Source organism: Podarcis bocagei (genome assembly GCF_964188305.1).
Source record: "Podarcis bocagei genome assembly, chromosome: 4".
Lineage (NCBI taxonomy): Eukaryota > Metazoa > Chordata > Lepidosauria > Squamata > Lacertidae > Podarcis > Podarcis bocagei.
In genome coordinates, this window is record NC_138128.1 from 88141111 (window position 1) to 88165739 (window position 24629).

Sequence of the window (24629 nt, forward strand, 5' to 3'; positions counted from 1 at the left end):
AATAAATTATTATTATTATTATTACCACAACTCAGGGGGCTAAGCCCATTTCAGATGGGGTTTTAGACCTATTCATGCATCACCACAGCAGTATTGGGGGCTAATTCGCTTCAGCTCCTCTCTTAGGTCCCATCAGTGCTATGCCCTGAAAGCAGTATGGCGCTGCTTTAAATAATCACGGCTCCCCCCCCCCCCCGAGAATCCTGTGAAGTGTAGTTTGTTAAGGGTGCTGAGAGTTGCTAGGAGACCTTTGTTCCCCTTGCATAGCTAGAATTCCCATGGAGGTTTAACAGTCAATCCCTCTCCCTGGGGAACTCTGAGAAATCTAGCTCTGTGAGGGGAATAGGAGCCTCCTAACCACTCTCAACAACTGTCTGCTCCATCTTCTGGGTGACAACCCTTCAGGTATTTGAAGACCCACAACATGTCCCCTCCCACCCCATACTTTATATCCTCCTAACTAAACATACCCAACTATGTCAGCTGTTCTTGAGTCCTCATGGGGCTCAGGGCTTGTTGCATGGGTAGCAGCATTGCCCAGTAGAACTTGACCTGGACTGTCCTATATCAGGCAGATAATAGGCGGTGATAATAGATAATAGGTGGTGAAACGTCCTGTGTGAGTGCCTGGAGGCGGTTGGAGGATGGATGGTGGCTAATGGGTTGGGGTTGCATCCTGACAAGACAGAAGTACTGTTCTTGGGGCACAGGGGGCGGGCGGGTGTGGAGGATTCCCTGGTCCTGAATGGGGTAACTGTGCCCCTGAAGGACCAGGTGCGCAGCCTGGGAGTCATTTTGGACTCACAGCTGTCCATGGAGGTGCAGGTCGATTCTGTATCCAGGGCAGCTGTCTACCAGCTCCATCTGGTACACAGGCTAAGACCCTACCTGCCCGCAGACTGTCTCACCAGAGTGGGGCATGCTCTAGTTATCTCCCGCTTGGACTACTGCAATGCGTTCTACGTGGGGCTACCTTTGAAGGTGACCCAGAAACTACAGCTAATCCAGAATGCGGCAGCTAGACTGGTGACTGGGAGCGGCCACCGAGACCATATAACACCGGTCTTGAAAGACCTACATTGGCTCCCAGTACATTTCCGAGCACAATTCAAAGTGTTAGTGCTGACCTTTAAAGCCCTAAACAGCCTCATACCTGAAGGAGCGTCTCCCTCCCCATCATTCAACACGGACATTGAGGTCTAGCGCCGAGGGCCTTCTGGCAGTTCCCTCACCGCAAGAAGCAAAGTTACAGAGAACCAGGCAGAGGGCCTTCTCGGTGGTGGTGCCCACTCTGTGGAACGCCCTCCCATCAGATGTCAAGGAGATAAACAACTACCTGACTTTTAGAAGACATCTGAAGGCAGCCCTGTTTAGGGAAGTTTTTAATGACTGATGTTTTAATGTATTTTTAATCTTTTGTTGGAAGCTGCCCAGAGTGACTGGCGAAATCCAGCCGGATGGGCAGGATATATATAAATAATATATTCATTATTTGTATTTTTATTTGTACACTGCCTATCTGGTTGGGTTGCCCCAGCAACTCTGGGTGACTTCCAACATATATAAAAAAATCACAAAACCTTAAACCTTAAAACCTATACAGGGCTGCCTTCGGATATATTCTAAAGGTTATAGAATTACTTATCTCCTTGACATCTGGTGGGAGGGCGTTCCACAGGGCAGGTGCCACTACCGAGAAGGCCCTCTGCCTGGTTCCCTGTAACAGCAAGGGAACCGCCAGAAGGCCCACAGTGCTGGACCTCAGTGTCTGGGCAGAACGATGGGGGTGGAGACACTCCTTCAGGTGTTTTGCCGAAGGTGGTTGTTTTACCGATGATTTGCAATTGCTACTGGCAATTTGTTCGTTTTTCTATATGATTTAAGTTGTAACTGTGATGTGCTGTTCTGTTATCGTTATTTATCGCTTGCGAACTGCTTTGTGATACATGTGAGTGAAAAGAAGCATGGAAATATATTAAACAAGATGAAATGAAATGTGAGAGGGTTATGTGTTGAGTGCATCATTTAAAAAAACCAACCCCACATATTCCTTTACTTAGAAAGCTAGCACATCATGGAGAAGGGTGAACTTCCCTTCTGACATGCTGGTTTTCTACATGCAAGGATTGTGGGGTGAGGAAGTACGAAGCCAGGCTTCCTCAACCTCGGCCCTCCAGATGTTTTGAGACCACAGTTCCCATCATCCCTGACCACTGGTCCTGCTAGCTAGGCCAAAAACATCTGGAGGGCCAAGGTTGATGAGGAAGCCTGTACTAAGCATTCACATACAACCCCCCCACCTCTCTCTCCAGTGTGGTGTAGTGGTTAAGAGCGGGGGACTCGTAATCTGGTGAACTGGGTTCGTGTCTCTGTTCCTCCACATGCAGCTGCTGGGTGACCTTGGGCCAGTCACACTTCTTTGAAGTCTCTCAGCCCCACTCACCTCACAGAGTGTTTGTTGTGGGGGAGGAAGGGAAAGGAGAATGTTAGCCACTTTGAGACTCCTTAAAGGGAGTGAAAGGCGGGATATCAAATCCAAACACTTCTTCTTCTTCTTCTTCTCTCTCTCTCTCTCTCTCTCTCTCTCTCTCTCTCTCTCTCTCTCACACACACACACACACACACACACACAGTATTAAGTCAAAGGAAAGCTTACCATGTGAAACTGCAACTCCAAACCCTCCAACATTTCTCTGATGAAAAGTGGGACATCTTACTGTAACCTCCAAAATTTCTCCCATGAAAATTGGGACGTCCTAAGGAAAAGCAGGACATTCCTGGATCAAATCAGAAACCGGAACCGCTTCTCTAAATCAGGAACGTCCTTGGGAAATAGGGACACTTGGAGACTCTGCAACTATATATTTATATAGTTATAGATTTAGTTATAGATTTAGCCAGACCACCAGCGGTTAGGGTTTAGGCTCCAGCTATTCATTAAGTAGCATTCCATAAATCTCTCCTCCGTAGTTTGGTTTTGTTTTGTTTTGCTCTGGATTGCCAGCAGATGGTGCAATTGCTCCACATCAGACTGGCCTTCTCCCATTTCTAAACTCTACCATCTCAGCCCTGCAAGCTACTGGCGACTCTTCTTCAGCAGGCAACGCGATGGAAAAAGCAGTGGAAACAGCTCAGAAAGCTTAAAACAACTATTTGGGGTGTGGAGTTTTCCCCAAAAATGCTCAACAGTTTGGGTTTGTTCCTCAGAAAGAAAGTTCAACAATTATGTGGGTGTCAGGAATTTTACTTTTTTGAAATATGGCAACCCTATGTGCAGGGAACTTTTTGCCTGCTGAAGAAGAGTCGCCAGTAGCTTGCGGGGCTGAGATGGTAGAGTTTAGAAACGGGAGAAGGCTCTGACTCTCTCTCACACAGAGAGAGAAACATCTTGTAGGTGTCTCTCTCATCTGCTGGCTATGCCTCCTACATGACAGCATGGGACGTGGGTGGCACTGTGGTCTAAACCACTGAGCCTCTTGGGCTTGCCAATTTAGGTCAGCGGTTCGACTCCCCGCAACGGGGTGAGCTCCTGTTGCTCTGTCCCAGCTCCTGCCAACCTAGCAGTTCGAAAGCACGCCTGTGCAAGTAGGTACTGCTGCGGCGGGAAGGTAAACGGTGTTTTCGTGCGCTCTGGTTTCCGTCACAGTGTCCCGTTGCACCAGAAGTGGTTTAGTCATGCTGGCCACATGACCCAGAAAGCTGTCTGTAGACAAATGCCGGCTCCCTCGGCCCGAATGCGAGATGAGCGCTGTACCCCATATTCGCCTTTGACTGGACTTTACCTTTATCTTTTACCATACTTGACAGAAGACAGTCTTCTATCCAAAGCAGGGACGGCATGATACGTTTGGCCATTGGAGGTGAAGAGGGAAGAGGCCTTGCCTCCCTGAAGCCTTGCGGATCGGGGCAGTGTGGCAGCAATTCCCAAGTTCCAGCGAGATCCCGTTTGAGAGATCTCGCTGGAAGCCGCCAGCACTTCACCTCTCTTTTCTAGCAGGAGGGATGGAAAGCCATCCCGGGGATTTCGCCACCCGAGGCGTCTGCCTCATGGATGGGCCAGACCTAATCTGAAGGGCTGTCCTGTCCAAGTCCAATTTAAAGATTAAGAAACCCCCCCCAAAGAGGAGTGTTGCTGGTGGTTTGAAGCTGCCCATCCATAGTTTGTATCTGGGCAGCAGAACTGAGGAGGCAGACACAGATTACCAGAGCAGCTTTTCCGTATTGTATTTCTGTTTAAATTATAGCAATCGAGTCTATATATTTGCACACATATATGTATGGTAACATATGAAGACTATATGTGAATCTGAATCCTCTTTTTTTGGTGGCTGTTTCCCCTTATTTTGGCAATATGCAAGTTGCATCCCATGTGCACACAGTTCCTCACTCCAGAGAGGTCAAAGTTCACATGCCCTGTCTCCCATTCAAGGCTATTTGCATGAAACTCTGGAGACGGAAAGTTGCTTAAACCTTTCTCCCAAGTTACTCCAACTTATTAGCTCAACCTTATTTTGCTTGTTTTTTCAGCCACTCGGTTCTAGCTCTGATCAGTGCTTGGCATGAACTAAATCAGACAAATTAATTCACTATAAACAGATTCAAAAATGGCACTGAATGGCACCTGAAAGCCATTCCTTATAATTTTTGGGGGAACTGAAAAGCAAATGAAGTTCCTTTTGCAGTGGGGCTTGGGGCAATTTTAATTCAATTTAATTGCATTTCAATCATTTGTATATGCATAGGAGCTTCGTCACACTTAATTCTGGGTTTGTGGCCACTAAAAAGTAATGCTGCTGTGTTAAGTTTGAAGGTCCTAATTGTTGGGGGAAATAAATGAAACAGTTGTTCACATTACACTGTGTGTTTTGATGGTTTCTTATGTCTATTTTATACTCCAGCAGAGCAGCTTGTAAAATTCTGAAGGCTGGAGGGGAGCGGAAGCCAAGGACCACGTGAATCAATTACATAATGAGCTGCAAATCGAACTGGAAACAGAGTTAGTTCTCTTCTGGAGGGGGTGCATGTGAACTGCAACTAATTCCTTTCTAAAATGAACTTCCCAAGCACTGACTCCAGGATGTTCTAAATCAATTTCTCTCTCCATCTCTACAGACTTTAATTTACACATGAGAAACACTTGGTAAACCTTTGTGACCCACTTGCGAATCACTTTGCAGATAATCTCGCTCGTATCTCAGCTTTAACTTGGGTGTCACATTACTTGCTGTGCTATGAACGTCCTTGCAGTCTCCTCATTGCCACATTTGCTTGGGGTTATGGCAGCCCAAGGACATTGGTAAGTTACTTGGAAGACCCGAAGTCTGCATATCATTTGCACACTCGAGCTTTGCCTTGCTGAGCTAAATAGAGCCACCAGAACAAAGGGGGCTCAACTGCTGGGTAAAGCTAAAGGGACCCCTGACCATTAGGTCCACTCTGGGGTTGCGGTACTCATCTCGCTTTATTGGCCGAGGGAGCCGACGTACAGCTTCCAGGTCATGTGGCCAGCATGACGAAGCTGCTTCTGGCGAACCAGAGCAGTGCACGGAAACACCCTTTACCTTCCCGCCGGAGCGGTACCTATTTATCTACTTGCACTTTGACGTGCTTTCGAACTGCTAGGTTAGCAGGAGCAGGGACCGAGCAACGGGAGCTCACCCCGTTGCGGGGATTTGAACCGGCGACCTTCTGATCGGCAAGTCCTAGGCTCTGTGGTTTAACCCACAGCACCATCCGCCAACTGCTGGGTAAAGGAGACAGTAAATGCTTCCTGGATGGAAAGAACAGTCCCTGTAATCTTGAAGGCTAGGCGAGTCCAGTCCTGTAGAAAACCTTTTCTAGATCCCACATATTTCAATATTAGTAAGTCTCCAATGTCCTGTTGAGCAAGATTGGGGCTTTTTAAATGATTGCTTTGCATCCATCTGTCTCAGGAAACAATACAGTGAACCTCCGGGGGTGAAGTCAAATCAATGAAGTGACCTCCCCGGGGCACAAGCCTGGGTAGTGTCTATGCAGTGGCGTAGCGTGGGTTGTCAGCACCCGGGGCAAGGCAAGTAATTTGTGCCCCCTAACCCTAACCCCCAGATGTTGCGCCCGGTGTGGCCGGCCCCTCCTGCACCCCCCACGCTACGCCACTGTGTCTATGGAGGTCCTGGGCTGCCCAGACCACAAGACCCACCCCCTCGGCCTCGCTGACATGGTCCAAAGGAAAGCAGAGCAGTAAGTTTGGCACCAGCTGGGTTGCAGGTGTTGCCAGGAGGCAGACAAGGAAGCATCCAACCACTTTAGCGACTCCACTCCAGATCTGTGTAGGGCTTAACTCCTTATCCTTTTCTTCTCCCGAAGATATCTGCAAGGCAGTGGAGCTTTAGGATCAGAATGCTCCTTCTCCCAGATGGGCTGCCTTCCCAGGTTGACAAGCCCCATTTGCCCCTTTTCAATAATCCCAATGATCTAAATCAGGAAGGGGGCATCCATTGCCCCTCCAGGTCTGGAGAGTAGCAATATGAGAATGGGCCTGTTCTGCAGTGGCTCCATCTGTGGAATGCTTTCCCCAGGGAGGTTTGGCTGGTGCCTTCATTATACACCTTTAGGCACTAGGCAAAAAGGTTCCTCTTCAACCAGGCCTTTGCCTGGTTAACATCCAATATCCTTTTAAATGTGTTTGTGGGAGGTAGGGGGGGCTATTGGTTTGTTTTTCTTGTATTTTTTTTTACCTCTTATTTTTATGTTGTGAACCGCCCCGAGATCTATGGATGAAGAGCAGTACACAAATTTAATAAATAACCATTTAAAAAAAAACACGCAGAGGAACAGACCTTTTACTATCTCTTGTAGATCCACCATTTAGGGGTAATACAGGGCAAGGATGTGTAGCAAGCTATGCTCAACATCTGGGAGAAAGCAATTGATGGAGGTGCTTTAAAAAAACCCAGACACTGCAACCAATAGCTCCCGAAGCCAACAGGCACCGAGAAGTTTCACGCATGAACCAAGCATGGGCGCATTCTACAATGTGTCAAAATAAATGTTTGTACCCAATGCAGCTATGAAACACTATTCAGGAATGTCTTTCCCTCATGTAATTAGGACTGTATGAGGCAGGGTGCAGGCAAGCACGCTAGCTCTGGCACTTTCATTGTCTTGGGGTTTCTAAATTTTGTGGGGAGCCTATGCAAGTAGAGCAGACTCCCCACGGCAGACGTTTGCCCTCCAACATGTAGAGGGGGGCAGGGACAGAGCTAATACATCTCCACTCTTCCAATCTCCATGTTGAGGGGCACAGCACCTAAGGAGGGCAAGCGAGGGGGCAATCTCTGTACCTCTTCCTCCCAAAGCCGCTTCCATTTCATATTGCTGGCATATTTTGTTAATAGGCAAGAAGAGAAGCAGCCCTTGGGTGGTTCAACAGGTCCATGCACACGGCTGCTAACCAGAAGGTTGGTGGTTCGAGCCCACCCATGGACAGCTGAAGGCATGATTCCTGCATTTCAGCGGCTTGGATGACCCTCGAGGTCCCTTCCAACTCTACAATTCTATGATTCCTTAAAGGTAAAGGGACCCCTGACCAGTCGTGGCCGACTCTGGGGTTGCGGCGCTCATCTCGCTTTATTGGCCAAGGGAGCCGGCATACAGCTTCCGGGTCGTGGCCAGCATGACTAAGCCGCTTCTGGCGAACCAGAGCAGCACACGGAAATGCCGTTTACCTTCCCACCGGAGTGGTACCTATTTATCTACTTGCACTCTGACGTGCTTTCGAACTGCTAGGTTGGCAGGAGCAGGGACCAAGCAACGGGAGCTCACCCCGTTGAGCGGATTCAAACCGCCAACCTTCTGATCGGCAAGTCCTAGGCTCTGTGGCAGCACTAAAAGACTGCCCCAAGAGTAGTACTCCACTCAAAAGATCTCGCTAAGCCATGGCCAAACTCAAGAAATCCCCAGATTGGACATTTAACTGCTTCGGCAAACTGGAGTCATAGCAAATGCTCCAGAACGCCGAAGAGAAAGGGCACCTGGAACAACAGGCAGCTTTTTTTAAAGCAAAATTAAGGCGGACCTCAGCCCTCCCTATCAATAACTTCAACATATCTGGAGGCACAAGTATGTGTGTGTATTTGTTTTATTCATAATTTTCGAATTGCCTTGGGATACCAAAAGTATTTCTAGTTAAGGTGATTTTAACAAAACCGTTGACCTTACTTTTCAGAACATCCACTGATCCATTCTGTTATTTCAATGGCTATTATCACGTGTTAAAAGAAACATAACATGCACACATGTGTACAGGTTTTCATAAAGTCTATTTCATTATTTGTGGGTAGCGCATTCAACAGTTAAATACATTTAAATAATGTATTATGTAGTGACTGCACTAATGCAGAATTGAGAACTAGATAGGTAACCAATTTAACTAAAAACCAGCTAACAAGTAACTGCCTAAATACTCTGAATACAGCTCTTGTTCTAGGCCATCCGTCTGAGTAGGAAAAAAAGCCCCCCGGTCACACTGGAAATACATTTTTAAGGCCATATTCTTCTGATATCCCATTTCCTGCGGCAGCTTTCTTCACACCTCTTAAGCCTCCAATTCTAGGCCAAGACCAAGTTTGTGTCCACCAGCATTGATGTTCTTCCCATCGATTAGGGCAGACAGAGTGAGCTTCACACCTGCAGATCAATAGAACCAAAGGGTTTTAGAGAAAGCAAGGTCCACTGGACACATCAGTTGCTGCTAACATTTTTCAGTGCTCAAAGGTGGTAAATTATATTGAAACACACATGGATGCCGACGCCAGTGGGATTAGAAGCATCATGCTTCGCACAAAGGTGCCTACGTACCAGTTAAGTTGCAGAGACACTTAAAAAGGAATGTTTCAAACTAAATCCTTTTTGAAGAGGCAAGTTCTGCTACTCTGAGAACTGCCAACTTTTTTTTTTGCAATTCATCTTTATTGTTTTTAACAGAAATGCTTTCTTAACGTAAAATCACAGTACTGTATAAAGTTTCAGTTTCCTGTTAATGTGCATGTGTTTCTAAATCATAATAAAGAAAAACAAAGATATAGTCTTACTCATTCAACACATTAATATTCTAATTACTTCTGACTTCCCTCCCCTTCTTACTTGGGTCCTTTAAGAGTTCTTGGTTGAATGCATATCAAAATAAATCTAGTTTATTGGTAACCATTTTTTTCACTACTTTTTGATGATTCTCATTACAAGAGTTAATCTAAACCAGTCAAAAAATTTAATTCTCTGCAGTGGTCTTTCAGGTATTGTTTAAATATATTCCAGTCTTTATTAAATTTTTGTTTCACTTGATCCCTTATCTGTCCTGTCAGTTTATCCATCTTGGTGCATTCCATTAGTTTAATCAGCCAATCTTTTTTTGATGGTATCATCTCACTTTTCCAATTCTGTGCAATCAAAACTCTCGCTGCCGTGGTGGCATACATAATTTCTTTAAATTTCTAGGAATCTCCCTCCCGATAATCCCTAAAAGAAATGCCTCAGGGTTTTTGGGAAATGAAATTTTGAAGATCTTTTTCAACTCGTTATAGACTGAATCCCAAAATTCCCTCATTCTTTTACAAGTCCAACAGACATGGTACATTGATTCCACTGCCTTGGTGTTATATACCAACGATAGATAGCCTTCATGTAATTTTCCTTAATAGAATAACACATGCTGTGAACTTAATTTTTGCCATTCTGAGAGTTGTATGTTATGATCTAGATCTCTTGCCCATTTTACCATGGCTGATTTTACCTCCTTGTCCTTCACTGACCAGTCTAATAAGATTTTATACATTTTGGAGAGTGTTTTCTCATCGTTATATATTAAGTCTCTTTCGAACCTTGAATGGAGAACTACCAACTTCCAAGAACATGTTAACAACAGACTCCAGCCACCATTAACCTACATATTAATCAAAAGCTTCAATATCTCTTACATTCTTATCAAAATTATTTACCTGGCCTCAGGGTCTGGGTGTACCCAACTCCAACTAGACTAGAGTTGTTCACTTTTGCCTGCAAAACAACGAGAAGCAAGATGACATTTTTATCAATCCTTTGTGTGTCACAATATGTTGTGCCCTAATTTTAACATCCCTTTGCCCTGCTCCAAAGAATATAGTGCCCAACTAGAGCAAGAAGGCAGCACTCGCAACCGGAGTGTAATCTAGGATAAGCTTTCTTCAAACTGCTTTTTCAACTTATGATGACCAGGCTTCAAATAATCTCTCTCTCATCCCCTCGCCATGGCAACACCAAACCCGGGGCTTCCTCCTAAAGGATGAGCGAGGTGGGCAAGATGAGTACCAGCCCCAAAAGCTCACAAATTGGCTTTAGCAATGCAATTTCCGTGTGCAAGTAATGATGAATGCAACTCCGCTTCCTCACTCTGGCACCAAGCTGGAGTGAGACCACAAGAGCACAGAGCCTTGTCTTTGTACACAACTGGGCTGCTGGAGTTGCAACGGCCCAGTCGCAGCAGACAAACACCCCTGCTGCCCCTCTCCAGAGGAGAATGAAGAAGTCGTGTTGCATTGTCTCTGTTTCTGCCAAGTGGTTAAAACTTCCGCTGTCCAGCAGGTACAGAGGAAGAGAGAGGCAGCATGTTTCTGCAGCCCTTCTCTAGCTCAGAGCTGGGTGACAGAGTCACACTTCTGCTTGTCCCTGACCTTCTCCTGCATTCCAGTGATGTTATCATGAGACCAGGGACATGACGCACGGGAGTAGGAGCATGTCCTGACAACCATACATTTTTTGTTGGCTACCAAGGGCTCCCAGAATTTGTAGGCAGAAGATAATCATTAGTACTCAGGACTGTTCCAACCAGGAGATCTATGAAACTTGGGTTTTCTTCCCTTCGCTTTGCTTTAAAGCCTGTTTCTACTATGACACAGCTTCCTATCTTGTCATGCACAATGAAAATCAGAGATGGGTTAGTATTTATATACTGCCATCTATGCACGTGAGTCGTAGCAAAGAATGAGGCCACAGGTCAAAGGAACCCATTACCGCCATACCAGGCAAAAGCCTCAGAAGCAGTTCTACTCACTACAATATTGGACTGTTATAATCTCCATCAAATATCTGTAAAGCACTTTAAACATGCAGTAGGAGGCTTTATACTGTTTTATCTTAACTTTACAACCGTTTCCTTCAGGTCGTTTATTCCTAATTTTACTGATGGGGGTAAAAGATAATGGCACACCTACAGTTAAATTTACAGCTCAAAGCACAGCTGTGGGAAACCTTACCCCAATGCAATCAAGTCCCTGCTATGTAATTAGACCTCATTTCCATTCATGAGTGAACCTTACCAGAATTCTTAGAAAATACAGTCATACCTTGGAAGTTGAACAGAATCCATTCTGGAAGTCCGTTCGACTTCTGAAACATTCGACTTCCAAAGCGCAGCTTCTGATTGGCTGCAGGAAGCTCCTGCAGCCAGTCGGAAGCTACGGAAGCTCCGTTGGATGTTGGGAGTCCAAAAGAACGTTTGAAAACTATAACATTCATTTCTGGTTTTCGATCGTTCGGGAGTCAGAACATTTGACTCCCAAGGCGTTCAGGAGCCGAGGTACGACTGTACACAGCTTTTTCTGCTACACACAAAGCAATTCATATGTGTAAACTTACGAAACAGGGGTGGGAATGACCCTGCCCCCTCAGAAACTCAAATAGATGCTGCCCATCAATGTGAATGATACTGAGGTAGACAAATTATCTGTCCTTGCACAAGGCGGCTTCGGTTATGTTCTTAATCATTTTGCCGGGCTAGTTCTCACTTGGAGAATATGGTGCTACTACACTGTTTCATTCAGACTACGAAGCCATTAAGAAAAGTTGTCCATGCCAAAGTTGGAGTTAGGCAGCTCACAAAGGTAAACTCAGGCATGAACAAAGGCCAGTTGGGACATGCTCATTCAAGCTATGATGGGGAGGGGGACTTCTCGTGGTAAGGGATATAGAAGTTTCCTGTGTATAGTTTTGTGGACCAAGATAACTATGACATTTTTTTCTATAGTTCGACTTACGGAAATAGAAGCGGTAGGATCCAACAGGTACTTTGCTGCAATTCCAAAACGAGTGCTATTGCTGCCCGCTGCCCAGTTAAGGTTTACAGCAGTCTCAAGGTTGTCGCTGACTTTTTGGTAAATTGAGCCACCGAACTCCGACCCATCGTTGCTGAAAAATAGTTTTGAAATGGTTTTTTTTATTCAAATGATAAAATAAAGAAAAGCTTCAGATGAAGAAGAGCATTGAGGGTTCCCCGTGACATAGGAAGTGACTGCATTTGAGGGTGGTGGTGGGAGATAAAAACCCTGGCTCACTCTACAGAAAGTGCAAACATAATACAAAATGCAAACATTTAGGCAGTCTTTCATTTCCCTCTGAAAGGCATGATAGTAACTTGTGACCCTGAAGTCACACTGGCAAGAATAATAGATTTCGTCAAGTTTGTCCTTTGCAGTTGTTATGTTTATGAAAGTGCTGTGAGAAGTGGCTTAAGACACTGCTGGTAAGCAAAAGGCTACAACGATGGTAAGCCACAACAGATTTTTTTGCTCTGTTCATGAATATTCAGTTCTCCTCCACCTCACCAAATACCCTGTAGTACATTAGCGTTCCAGGCCCGATTGATCTATGCACTAACTGCCAACTGAACTAAAAGGTAAAAAAGGTAAAGGACCCCTGGATGGTTAAGTCCACTCAAAGGTAACTATGGGGTTGCAACGTTCATCTTGCTTTCAGGCTGAGGGAGCCGGCATTTGTCCACAGACAGCTTTCCAGGCCATGTGGCCAGAATGACTAAACTGCTTCTGGCGCAATGGGACACAGTGACGAGTGCCAGAGCGCATGGAAATACCATTTACCTTCCCGCCGGAGTGGTACCTATTTATCTAATTGCACTCTGACGTGCTTTTAAACTGCTAGGTTGGCAGGAGCTGGGACAGAGCAACAGGTTGTTGCGGGGATTTGAACCGCCAACCTTCTGATCGGCTTAACTAAACACTATTAATATATAACATAACTGCAAGTACTTGGCAATGATTTTTATGCAATTTTACACATTTTACTTACCTAGCAAAACTAAATTATATTAATTTAACCAAAATATATTTTGAATTTATAAGCCATGTTACAAAATTTTTTTAGCATCCCTCATTTTGGAAATAGGAAGTTGAAAACTCCAACACACTCTAATGCAGTATTTATCAATGAGAAACTGCAAGTTCTCATACCAATTTGTACTAGATCATATCCAGTTGAAGTTGTGTGAAATAAAACTACTCACTGGAGTTGGGAAGGTAGCCCGTTTTTTTTTAAAAATGCATGCATGAACTTTTTTAAAACAACCAATATACTTTAGAATAATGCTTTAAAAGTACTTCTGCTATTCTAGACCTTCAAAATTTATTTTGATAATTAATCGCCCAACAAAAAATCTACTCAGAATGTAGGCATATTCAGTGCTACTACAGCTGCAACAATGAAATTATTTCCCCTAGTTTTCAAGATTTCTGGATACCTTCATTAACTGCAATCGTGTTAGCTTCTGATACTTACACATTGGTGTGCAACTGGAAGTCTCCAGTCTTGTATCCCACAGAGAAGTTATTCCTTGTCAACTTGGATTTGGCACTATCAAAGGTCATTTGGTAGCCGGCAAGCCAGCCCTCATAACCCAAGACAACTGTACCATGGATGGCAGGTCCAGCAAAATCAAAGTCAACATCACAACCGAGGTTTATACATTCACGCTTATAAGCAGATTTGATTTTGCCACTTTTCTTCCTGGAAAAAGAAATATGTAAGAAAAAAACCCGCTCTTCCCCTAGAATGCACAAGTTATACTGATTCTCATCTTAAGCAGATAAATTAAAGATGTCCACGTAGTCCAAAATGTGAGTATTCACTAGATCAAGAGCCACAGAGCCGACCTGTGGCTACAAGAAGGAGATCTGTATGTTTAAGGGGCAAGAGAGTTTGTAGAATGACTTTACTTGAAATTAGTAACTCAACTCTACAGTAGGAAACTTGTTCAGTATCAAATTCCTGGCACCTCTAGGTAGGGCAGGAAAATCATGGGGAGCTGCTGGTAGTTTGACCTATGGCCTCACTTGGTGTTAAGTGGTTCCACATTTTCTCAAATGACATAACTAGAAGCATATCATGGGGTAAAGGGAAATCAGTAAGTTTATTATATGCCACTCAAGTATACAAATATTTACCTATCATTCTTCCCCATGAGTCAGGCAGAAGCCAAGCCTAAAAGAATCAATAACTCCTGCCCTTGCAGTGTAGATAAACCGATTCAGCAGTTTAAGTTGTTTTATTCAGAATTTAGGAATCAAGGCAGTTCAAACACAAGTCAATGGAGGCTTTCCCCACTTACCACTATCTAGTTGATAACAATATCTGCTACTACATTTTATGAAAAGTCTGGATTCTGTGACACCAAGAACTAAAAAACAGCTTCACACTGTCTGCTCTGGTTATAACTGGCATTTGGAGACAGAAAAGTGTCTTTTGCCAGGTCAGATGAATAGCCATTACTGTACGTTTGGCTGGTTTTTCTCTGTCACATGTTTTTGGGATCATCTGCTTGAATTCACTGAGATTTTATAGAATTATTCCTTGAACCATGGGCATGAGGCACCATGTATCTGCCTGAGATGCATTATAAAATTAAGACATATTAAAATAAGTATTATGTGTGGTGTGAATTCATTTTGTATATTTGTGTTTTTTTGTTTTTAAAGACCACAGTATGTGTCCAGCCACTGAAGTCTTCTTCAGTAGCATTCATTAACCCATCTCTCACTTTCAGTGTAATCTACGTGGAACGTGCCAAGACTTAAGAGGGAAAGAACTTACCCGGTGTTTGGTGAGAAAGTTGTGTCAAATGTCAACTTCAAACCTTTGGCAAGCTAGTTTAGAGAGGGGGAAAAAAGTTATGAATTAGCAGATGTAAAAAGTGACTTCCACTTAACTTTTCAGCAAATCGAAATTCAATTACCTGATCTTCAATTGCCATTTCTGTTCCCAGAGTGTTATCCGTGTTCCATTTTTCTGTGAAAGTGACACCATACTCAGACCACTTGTATTTTGTCTCCAAGCTCCCATTCACTTTTCCTGTGTCTGTGTTTGATGAACCAGCTGTTGCGAACTCCTAGCAGGACAATGCAGGTGGGAAGAAAAGGTTTAACAAACCGAAGGGGAATACAGAGAGGAGCAATTACTACTACGACTATTATAATATCCATTCTTTTTTCTTGAGAGGACTCAAGGCAGCTTACAGATAAAAATAAGAACTTGTTTTACCAAAAAACCCTGCAGCTTTCTGTAAGTTTCTGACGTAACTAATTGGACGGACCTTTGAGTTTCAATGCCATTGACAATGACTTACTGAAATTCTGAAGAATCGGACAATCTGTATATCTCTGCTACAATTGTGATTATGCTCAAAGTGTCACTGCAACTTGTGTTAGAAAAACCTCAAACAACACTCAGAGCAACCAGAAACTCCTGGTCCATTTATGACAAACTGGTCTGTAGCAAACTATGTGTTACTTCTTTAGGCAAAATTTGAAGAAAGCTCCACAAGTTCCAAATTTTATTATGAATACAGGGAAGAGGAAGGGTGAGGACAAAGTACACAAACCTGGTCATTCTTGTTTAACACGTTATGCCTGAAAGACCCTGGTGATCAAGCTACTTAATTATGGGGCCTGAGGTATTATTAACCTGTACTTTAAAAGGAATCACACAATGACCAAAAAGAAATGTAATTTCTCAGTTCAGGCAATCGTACAAACCATGATTTGGAAGATCAGAAAAAAATGCTCCCTCCTTCATTACAGGGATCCAAATTGAGCATCTATGCTAATACTGTTAATATTGAAATTGTGGCTTGCAAACCCATCTGAAACTATAGCTTTGAGATTAGCATTAGTTTGCCCAGCTTGGACTTCAGAACAAACAATGATTATTACAGATGAGAAAAGGGTGAGGAGGGAAAGGAGATTGCAAAGGAAGGAAGAGAAATGAGTCCATGGCAGATTCCCCATTCAGCTGTCACATCAGAACACTGCATGTTAAACAAGGTCAACTTAGTTTGCAATCAGACTAGAAAGATTCCCTTAAAAGAAAAGAGAAAGAGGAAAGGAAAGGAAATAAAATCACTTTCTCCTTCATTTCTATGTGCTTGAAATCTTATGGGGGGAAAGCATGCAACATAATAATTTGGAATTGAATTTGTTTTGAACTGTTTTTAATGTTGCATTTTAAATTGCTGAGACCTTCCCTGGGACCTTAAGATGAAGGGAGGGTAAATAATAATAATGCCTCATGGAGACAAGTTTACCCCATGGCCTTTTGCTTGTTAAGATGTTTTCAATGATTTTAATATTCTTGTCAACTTGGCACCATGTGATGAAGGGCAGATTACTACTACTACTACTACTACTACTACTACTACTACTACTGCTGCTGCTGCTGCTGCTGCCTGGGGAGGGGAGAAAGGGAGTGTGGGAAGGCTGAGAAGGGTCTGGAGCCCTCCCCACCACATTTCAGAGGTTATGAGCTACTGTTTAATATTACACCAAAATGCACTTACCACGCCACTTGCAGATTTCGTTTTCACATCCAATTTCACCAGACCAAAACCTTGACAGACAGAACTGAAATTACTACTGCCCTTTTATACAACATACCAGTGTTTCAAGCAGTTAACACTATAGCCAAGCTTGAATACAATTCCAGGCAGAGTCATAAGAAAACATTACGCTGCTCTCTTCCTGGTTGCATCGCTGTAACTGTAACAAAATTCTGATCTTAGGACATCTACATCTCTGATGAATGAGCAAGGGCTCTTTCACTAAAGCATTGCTTTTATTTAACTACAGTGATAGTAAAGCATTCTACAACTGAAATGACCATCTACATGGATCTAATCAATTTCTCTAGCAACATCAAGAAAAAAGTTCATTTCTTGCATATACTGCACATGCTAGTTCCCAGAACAGATGGGGGAAAGGCTTTTAAAAACTGAAATATTAGAACAAGGACCCACCCCCAAAAGAATTCACACCAAGCTTTTAGTGGGAGCAAAAGCATTTTACAGAGGAGGCCCAGGACATGCTACTTTCCGATGGGTTCCTAACCAACTCTAAAGCGTCTTTGCCTACCTTAGGGAGCCAGGGACTGCATCTATCTCACCCCACACCCTTCTGAAAGATTCACTGTTGGACCAAAGAAAACTCAACAGACCTTTGCTAGACCAAAAGCAATCTAAAAATCCATTTATGGCTTCCATGTCCCCTTGAAGTTTTGGCAATGCGGAATGAAATCATTTTGTTCTTTGCCAAAGCTCAGCAGAGCAGAACCCAATATTTACCTGGGAGATATTTACTTAGATGCACCCCACAGTAGTTAGTATGGAATATGAATATGTAAATGGTTTCATGAAAGCAGTCACTGCTCAATTTAGAACCCAGAAACAAGAAATCAATTCTCCTTGCATTCCCCCAGCAAGGCTCTCTCCTAGCAAGCTGCTTTGCCCTGGGGGGGGGGGTATGCCCCATTTGCATTATACATTTAAAGCAGTATCATAGCACTTTAAATAGTTAAGTGTGCTAAGAGCTGATAGGAGTCCCCATTCCTCTTCTGAGGAAGTATACACAGAGTTCTATGGGAAGGGGACTATAGTTAAGCCCCGCTGGGAACTGTAGCTCCTTGAGAAGACTGGGATTATCCTACTGTACCCAGGATTCTTTGGGGAATCCCTAACTGTTTCAAATGGTTCATTCATTCATTTGGTTAATAAAACTTACTGTACAGCTTGATTATAACAAAATAAAGTAAAACCAGCAACCTCAAAGTGGTTTTAAGTGTTTCTTCTAATGTCAGTGAACATGCAATTCTGCGCTGACATTAGAAGAGAAACAGAGCAGAATCTTTGACACCGTTATAAAACGATACACAAATTAACACAAGGAAAAAAGCAGCAGCTCTTTCAGAATACCCCTTTTCCCAGTACATTGTTTATTTCCACAAACGCAAAAATGCATCAATCAGTGCTTTCTGTTCAGGGGCATTCAACCCATCAGGTTCTCAGCTGCTGGTGAGTGAAATTTTTAACTGCCTCAGGACCTTATCCCTCCCAATAACCTCATAAACTCCCACCCTGCTCCTGGTGCCCTGCAACCCCCAAGGAAGAACCATCCCACAGTTTGAAAACTAAGGTTTCCCTCGCTGGAATCAGCTACCAGCACTAGTAGGGGGGAATTTTGTTAATTCAACTCCCACCTCTTGCTCCTGTCAGGAAAAAAGAACAGCACCCAGGGTAGACGGGTGAGTTCTCACTTTGCTATAACCATAGTAAATTCCCTTTGTGACATCTACGCCTGTTTGAAAATCGTAGTGCTAAGGCCTATCGTAAGAAACTTTTGATCTGAGCTACCTTCCAAGTGTTCCCTAAGAAGTATATTTAATACTTTTACTAGTCTCCCGATACAGTAGGCTCCACTGTACTAGGAAGTGCCAATCTTTATATGTCCAAAGAGAAACTAAACAGTGAAAATATTCAGCAGCAAGTTACAGTTATGTCTAATGACACACCAAACATTCTGGTGATAAACATTCCACTTCTAGCAATAATTTGCCCAATAAAGTGGGGGAAAGGTGGAAGACAGCAACTATGTAGCATAGTTTGGGTTTGCTGAGAGCAGCAGTAAATGTTGTGTCCGCCTCCAAACAATACTATATTCTTTACAAATGTTTTCATACCAAATCCTTTGTTGAAGACGTCTCTGGCAGACTTGCCAAGGTCCGCATATGGTGGCGGGATAGCCATTGGAGCTAGGGAGACAAAATAACGGGAATGTTAGTACTGCAAGAACAAAACGTAAGCAGTAATTAGTTCTGTCTGCTGTGAAGTCAAATAACAATTCATAATGAGGTGGTTAGCCAGTACTGCTGCATCATATTTTTTTAAAGTAATTTGACAAAAGGCGATATATTTAGTCTGGCAATGCAGTACTGTACTAAAAGGAATTGCAAAGTTAAGATGACAGACTAACGTACCTCTAGATGATTTTAAGGGGGAATCCAGGTGCACTTTTACAACAGCAAGGGCGAATATTTCAAATATATACCAATATTTAAAATACATTATAACATGCAGACAATTGTTGATGCATTTTACAAAATGCCTCCTCCCCCATTCCATGCATGAAAGTCCTACAAAGCAGATGTTCACATCCAATAATGCCAGGAGCCACTCAGTAACAGCTGCAAATCTATTCACATAGTGGAAGTAAAACCCAATATCCTCTTTACTTATTAAACTGTTCTGCCACAAATCTGTTTAAATCTGTAATACAGCTTTGCTCATGCAGAATATGGAGAATCCTGTGACAACTGAGGACAGACACACGCACACCCCATAGAATACAAACTGCATGTAACGTGTAAAAAAGGTAAAGGACCCCTGAACGGTTAAGTCCAGTCAAAGGCGACTCTGGGGTTGCGGTGCTCATCTCCCTTCAGGCCGAGGGAGCCGGTGTTTGTCCACAGACAGCTTTCCGGCTCATGTGGCCAGCATGACTAAACCGCTACTGGCGCATGGAGGACTGTGATGGAAGTCAGAGCACACGGAAACACTGTTTACCTTCCCGCCACAGCGGTACCTATTTACTCACACTGGTGTGCTTTAGAACTGCTAGGTTGGCAGAAGCTGGGACAGAGCAACAGCAGCTTGCCACAATGCACGGATTCGAACCGCCAACTTTCCAATCGGCAAAACGTGTACCATGAATCAGACACCACATTTAACTTGCATATCACTGAACAAAATACTTGTTAAAACTTGGTTAACAGCATTTGTTATTAATATGTTCAAAATATTGACAGGCAGATATAATGTTGTGAAGAGCTTCGGTTTCAGATTTCTGCATCTTTCATTTTGGGAGAAAGTTAGAATTCAATGAGTGGTTTGAACCAAACATCAATATGTAATATTTCCAAGTCAAAATGTATTAGTGCACATTTGAGGCATGAAGGATAACATTAGTACATTTTTTCATGTACTAATGTATAAAGAAATGTTTATCCTACAACAAAGGCCTGTGTTTCCATCTCTCTGCTGTGCTGGGTATAAAAATATGACAAGAATGCAATAGTAATTATGTTTCACTTGCATATTAGAGAAATGCAGTTGTGTGGGTTTGTACTATCTAGTTTTGTCAACTGGGATAGCATGGGCTCAATGAAAGCCAACTTCTCCTTTCCTATCCAGTAGGATCAGCAATTGAACCCCCGCCGCAGACCACCCATTTCTTCACCTCCCCTCAGCTGCCAATTCAGCTGGTGGTAGCTGAAGCAACTCACTTTGGGGGATAGGCAAGGTCCACTACCCTGCACTCTCAATGGGGCACTTCTGGGTAGCTCAGTCGGTAGAGCACGAGGCAAAGTTTTAATAGGCATTCTAAATATCACTTTCTCCCAATTTCAAAAAATGTTGACAATTTTATCAGAACATACATTTGCAAAGAAAAAGCACAAGGCCTGCCAATTTGAACAGTTAAGTGTTTAAGTCCCATTGAAACCAATGGGGGGGAATTCCAAGTCAATACCATTAAGAATAAGTTGCCAACCATGTAACAATTTCTTAATAATGAATTTTAGCAAGTAATTGCACTTCCTAATTCCAGTTATGTACTGAGCCCTAGGGACAGACGATCAAGGAGAGAAAATATTTGCAAAACCCTTGCTAAGAGCAGCCCAATGTATGATGATTAAACCACAACTTATGAAGATTACATAATTATGCTGCACCTTTCCCTCAAGTTATTATTTCAAACACCTCCACACCCTTATCACAAAGCACATCCCCAAGGCTTTGCAAATATCTGCAACTCCCAACATATTAACATATTAAGCAGTCCAGGCAGACACACCCATAACAGACAGTAGAAATATTTCATTTAAACACATATTTAAGCAGCTTAGCCACCTAGATTCCAAATACTTATTTTGACTTTTTCTGACTGTGGATTATATGGTGAGTTAGGTATTAGTCTCATCGTCAAAGCTCACTCTTACTGTAACTTATAAATCTGTTAGTTAGGTTACTTCAACATCCTTACTTCATCTCCCTACTTACGTCTTGGACGCTGACATGCTGGATTAAAAGACATAGCTATCTAGTCCAATTTAGAGAATCTATAAAATGGAAAATTACATTAAAAATAAATTACACAGATTTTAGAATTAAGAACTCTCGTGGTATTCAGATAACTCTCATGTCATGACTTTGGGGAGGGATGCTGCACACAAAGATAACAGAAAATTTCTGCAGTTTCCCTTCTGAACGGAAGTGTCCCTTTACTCATGGAGGCTGCCTCTGTCCCACATAAAGGAGACGACTTTGGGTGTGGCAGCTATTGGGGATAAAGGAGGGGTGGTGGTGGTGAGAGAGAAGATAAAATAACTTTTCCCCTGCTACTGCAATGTGAATTCTTCCTTGCGGCCATCTTAGGGAGCAAGTCCTGACCCCTTCCCTGCATCGGCAGCCTAAGTACAGCCCACCAGAAAAGCACATCCTCCTCTCCTCTTTGCAAACGTCACAAAGCTACAAATAAAGGAAGAAGCAGATCTGAACCCGAAAACTAGGATCGAAAAGGGGAGTATAGGAGAATGCCAGCTCCTTTTTTGCAAAGGGGACAGTTTGCAAACGGGAGCCAAGCCAAAAACTTGCAAGGGTGAGCCATCCAGAAACTGCAGAGGAAAGGGAGAGGGAGCCACCTTGATGCTCAACTTAACTAGACGCCAAGGGTACTTGACCCCCAAACAATAAAGCAAGTGACATGTTGTTCGTATCTTTATTTTGGAATTATGTGGAAACTGTTAGATTTGGTTGTGTACTTTTTGAAGTTTTGTTTATTATTTACAATTGCTTTTATGTTTGTAGTTATGTGCTTTTCTTATATACGTTGTAAGCCGCCTTGAGGATAGTTTAAACTTCGGAAAGGCGGCATACAAACAAAATGAATTGATTGATTGATTGATTGATTGATTGAAAAAGCAAGCGAAGAGGAAAGCACCAACAGGAAACTGGGGATAGTAGGGCCTGCGCCAAATACCTCACAAGGGGGAAAGGGAGGAGGAAGGGAAAGGGGGGACGGGGGGGGGAACACCCCACTCGGGATCCCCCCACCCACCCACGGAAAACCTTGGCGCAAAGAGCGCGTGGAGAAACACCCCGAACAGAATAAATTCCCTATTAAGCCCCGCAGGAGGGATTTGAGGCCGAGCCAACCTCGCCGGGCTGTTGTTGCGGGGAAACGAGAGAGGGGAGAGATGCTTCCTTTTCAACTCCTTTCCTCTCCCGCGCCATCACCCCCGGGCAAAAGGAACCCCCCACCCCGCGTTGTCATGGTAACCCCGCCACGGCCCTTACCTGCCCAGTCGGGGGGGAAAGGGACGTGCTTCTTTCCGAGACCCAGAGAGACCCGCGCGCGCCTCCGTCGCCCCTCCCTCTTCTACCCGCGTGAAGGCCGCGCTGGAGGGCGAAGTGAAGGAGACACCTCGCGCTCGCCGCCCGCCTGCGCGCAAGGACCCCCTCCGCGACTCGGGCGCGCAACGACAGACGGGCTGCCCTAGGCGAGCGCCTAAGTTGGAGCGGCCCCGGGGACGCTTACGGAGACGGGCCGGCGGCGAGCAAGCGAGCGCCGAGGAGACACTTGACCGAAAAATGCAGAGGGAGGGATGCAGAGAGAGCGGGGACGGGCGCGGGGAGTCTCGCGGCCCACGCAGGCACTGGAGTAGACAGCCCTGCCGAGGAGATGCCGCGGGCCGGCAGGGTCCTCGGCTCGAGGAGGGAGGGGCGGGGCTCCGGAGGGAGGAGAAGAGGGGCGGGCTGCGACGGGGCAGCCGAGCAGACATGCGCAGTGCGAGCGAACGAGAATCGCGGGTTTCGATGGTGCTGGGAGGCCGCGCCTGCGCTTTGTCGGGCAAGAAGCCGCGGGGAGCTCAGGGCGGAGTTGCTTTTGAGCTGAGCATGCGCGGAATTGGAGCCTGAACCGCGCCTTCCGAACAAGAATAGAAGCGCTTAAGTTTATTCTACTAGCAATTCCGTTTTTTTCACTGCAACAAATGCTGTATCCAGACACAGTGGGTTGTGTGTCTGAATATAGCATTTGTTGCAGTGAAAAAAAAGTATTCCCGGTTTTTAATATATACATATGTTTAGATATAGATAAGGAGAGATCTATAAACAAACACACAAAATATTTTTTTTTACGATATATTCTATAAATATAAAATCACAGAAATGTTGGAAGGGGCTGTGAGACGAAACACCTCATGGTCTGCTGGCTGAGGGGAGATATATGGTAAATGCAATTGCATATAATGCAACATATAGATTATTTGGTTCTCTCTATATATAATTTATGTTTCTCAGATGTATACCCTGATTTTGCCATCATTTTAACATTTCGAAACTTGACTTCCATCCCCCTCTTTCTGCAGTCACTTAATTTTTTTTTATTTCTTTGCATATTCAAATTAATTTGCTCATTTAGTCATCTGCTTTAAATATATACTCTTATAAAACTGCAGGTTATTGTAATGATCTTGCCAATGTTCTTATCTGTTTACAATTTATCTGTAAATATTCAATAAATCATTTCCATTCTTTTATAAAAAAAGTTTGTTGTCTTGATTTGGGTCTGCATAAAAGGCGGATCTACACGGATCCTCATGGATCCTCCACTTTTTTAAAAATAATTCCAACAAATGCAGTGTCAAATCACACCTAGAAGGCACGCCTACAAACTGGACTATAAAAAACGTGGATCCAACACTTTGCCGCGCTGCAGTACCATAAAAACATGGATCCGAGGCACGGATCCTCATGAATTCATATGATTTTTATATTGAAACAAAATAAAAACACCATGCTACTGTAGACCACATCTTAGTCTGTAGGAGGAACCAAAAAAATCACGCATCCACTGTTTCGTGGTGCCGCAATGGCGCAAAAACATGGTTAAAAAACACGGATCCTCATGAATCATCATGATTTTTGCACTAGATCAGCCCCACCTCACTTTCAAATTACACATCATGTCCAGGGGCACAACATCCACCACAGAAATCACGGATCCACGGCTTCCTGGCCATACCATGGCCCAAAAAAGTGGTTTTCAAGAACAGATCCTCATGGATCCTCACACTTTCTGCATTGGACCAACCCAAACTCACTGTCAAATCACACATCATAGCCAGGGGCACAACCTACACCACAAAAAACTCAGATCCACGCCTGCCTGACCACGCCCTGGCCCAAAAACGTGGTTCCGAAGCACGGATCCTCATGAATCCTTATGATTTTTGCACTAGATCAACCCAAAGTCACCATCAGATCAAACATCATGGCCATGGGCACAGCATCCACCACAAAAATCACGGATCCACGGCTTCCTGGCGAAACCGTGGCCCAAAAACGTGGTTTTCAAGAACGGATCTTCATGGATCCTCACGCTTTTTGCATCGGGCCACCCCAAACTCACCATCAAATCACACATCATGTCCAGGGGCACAGC

General features: G+C 43.9%; 1 protein-coding gene and 1 long non-coding RNA gene across 5 annotated transcripts in view; one reads left to right on the plus strand and one right to left on the minus strand.

Annotated features, from left to right (window-relative positions):
* Positions 1–256: 256 nt before the first annotated feature.
* On the plus strand, positions 257–16214 carry LOC308585647. 2 transcript variants are annotated; one of them, XR_014007550.1, is made up of 3 exons: positions 257–405; positions 4899–5296; positions 15301–16214. It is a non-coding gene; the product is annotated as an uncharacterized lncRNA (long non-coding RNA). The 2 variants fall into 2 exon arrangements; XR_014007551.1 differs by lacking the exon at positions 15301–16214 and adding an exon at positions 5934–5955.
* Positions 8105–24629, minus strand: part of VDAC2 (voltage dependent anion channel 2) — a 38172-nt gene continuing 21647 nt past the window's right edge. The window contains exons 1-10 of one of the 3 annotated variants that reach the window (XM_081191439.1): positions 22481–22638; positions 21185–21243; positions 18808–18879; positions 16637–16686; positions 15038–15190; positions 14896–14948; positions 13585–13812; positions 12051–12201; positions 9978–10035; positions 8105–8670 (exon numbers count right to left, since the gene is read on the minus strand). In XM_081191439.1, coding sequence (XP_081047565.1) covers positions 8579–8670; positions 9978–10035; positions 12051–12201; positions 13585–13812; positions 14896–14948; positions 15038–15190; positions 16637–16686; positions 18808–18879; positions 21185–21218 — 891 coding nt within the window. In that variant the 5' untranslated portion in view covers positions 21219–21243; positions 22481–22638 and the 3' untranslated portion in view covers positions 8105–8578. Of the gene's footprint in view, positions 8671–9977; positions 10036–12050; positions 12202–13584; positions 13813–14895; positions 14949–15037; positions 15191–16636; positions 16687–18807; positions 18880–21184; positions 21244–22480; positions 22639–24629 lie in introns of those variants that run through there. The other 2 variants (XM_081191440.1, XM_081191438.1) reach the window with 2 other exon arrangements.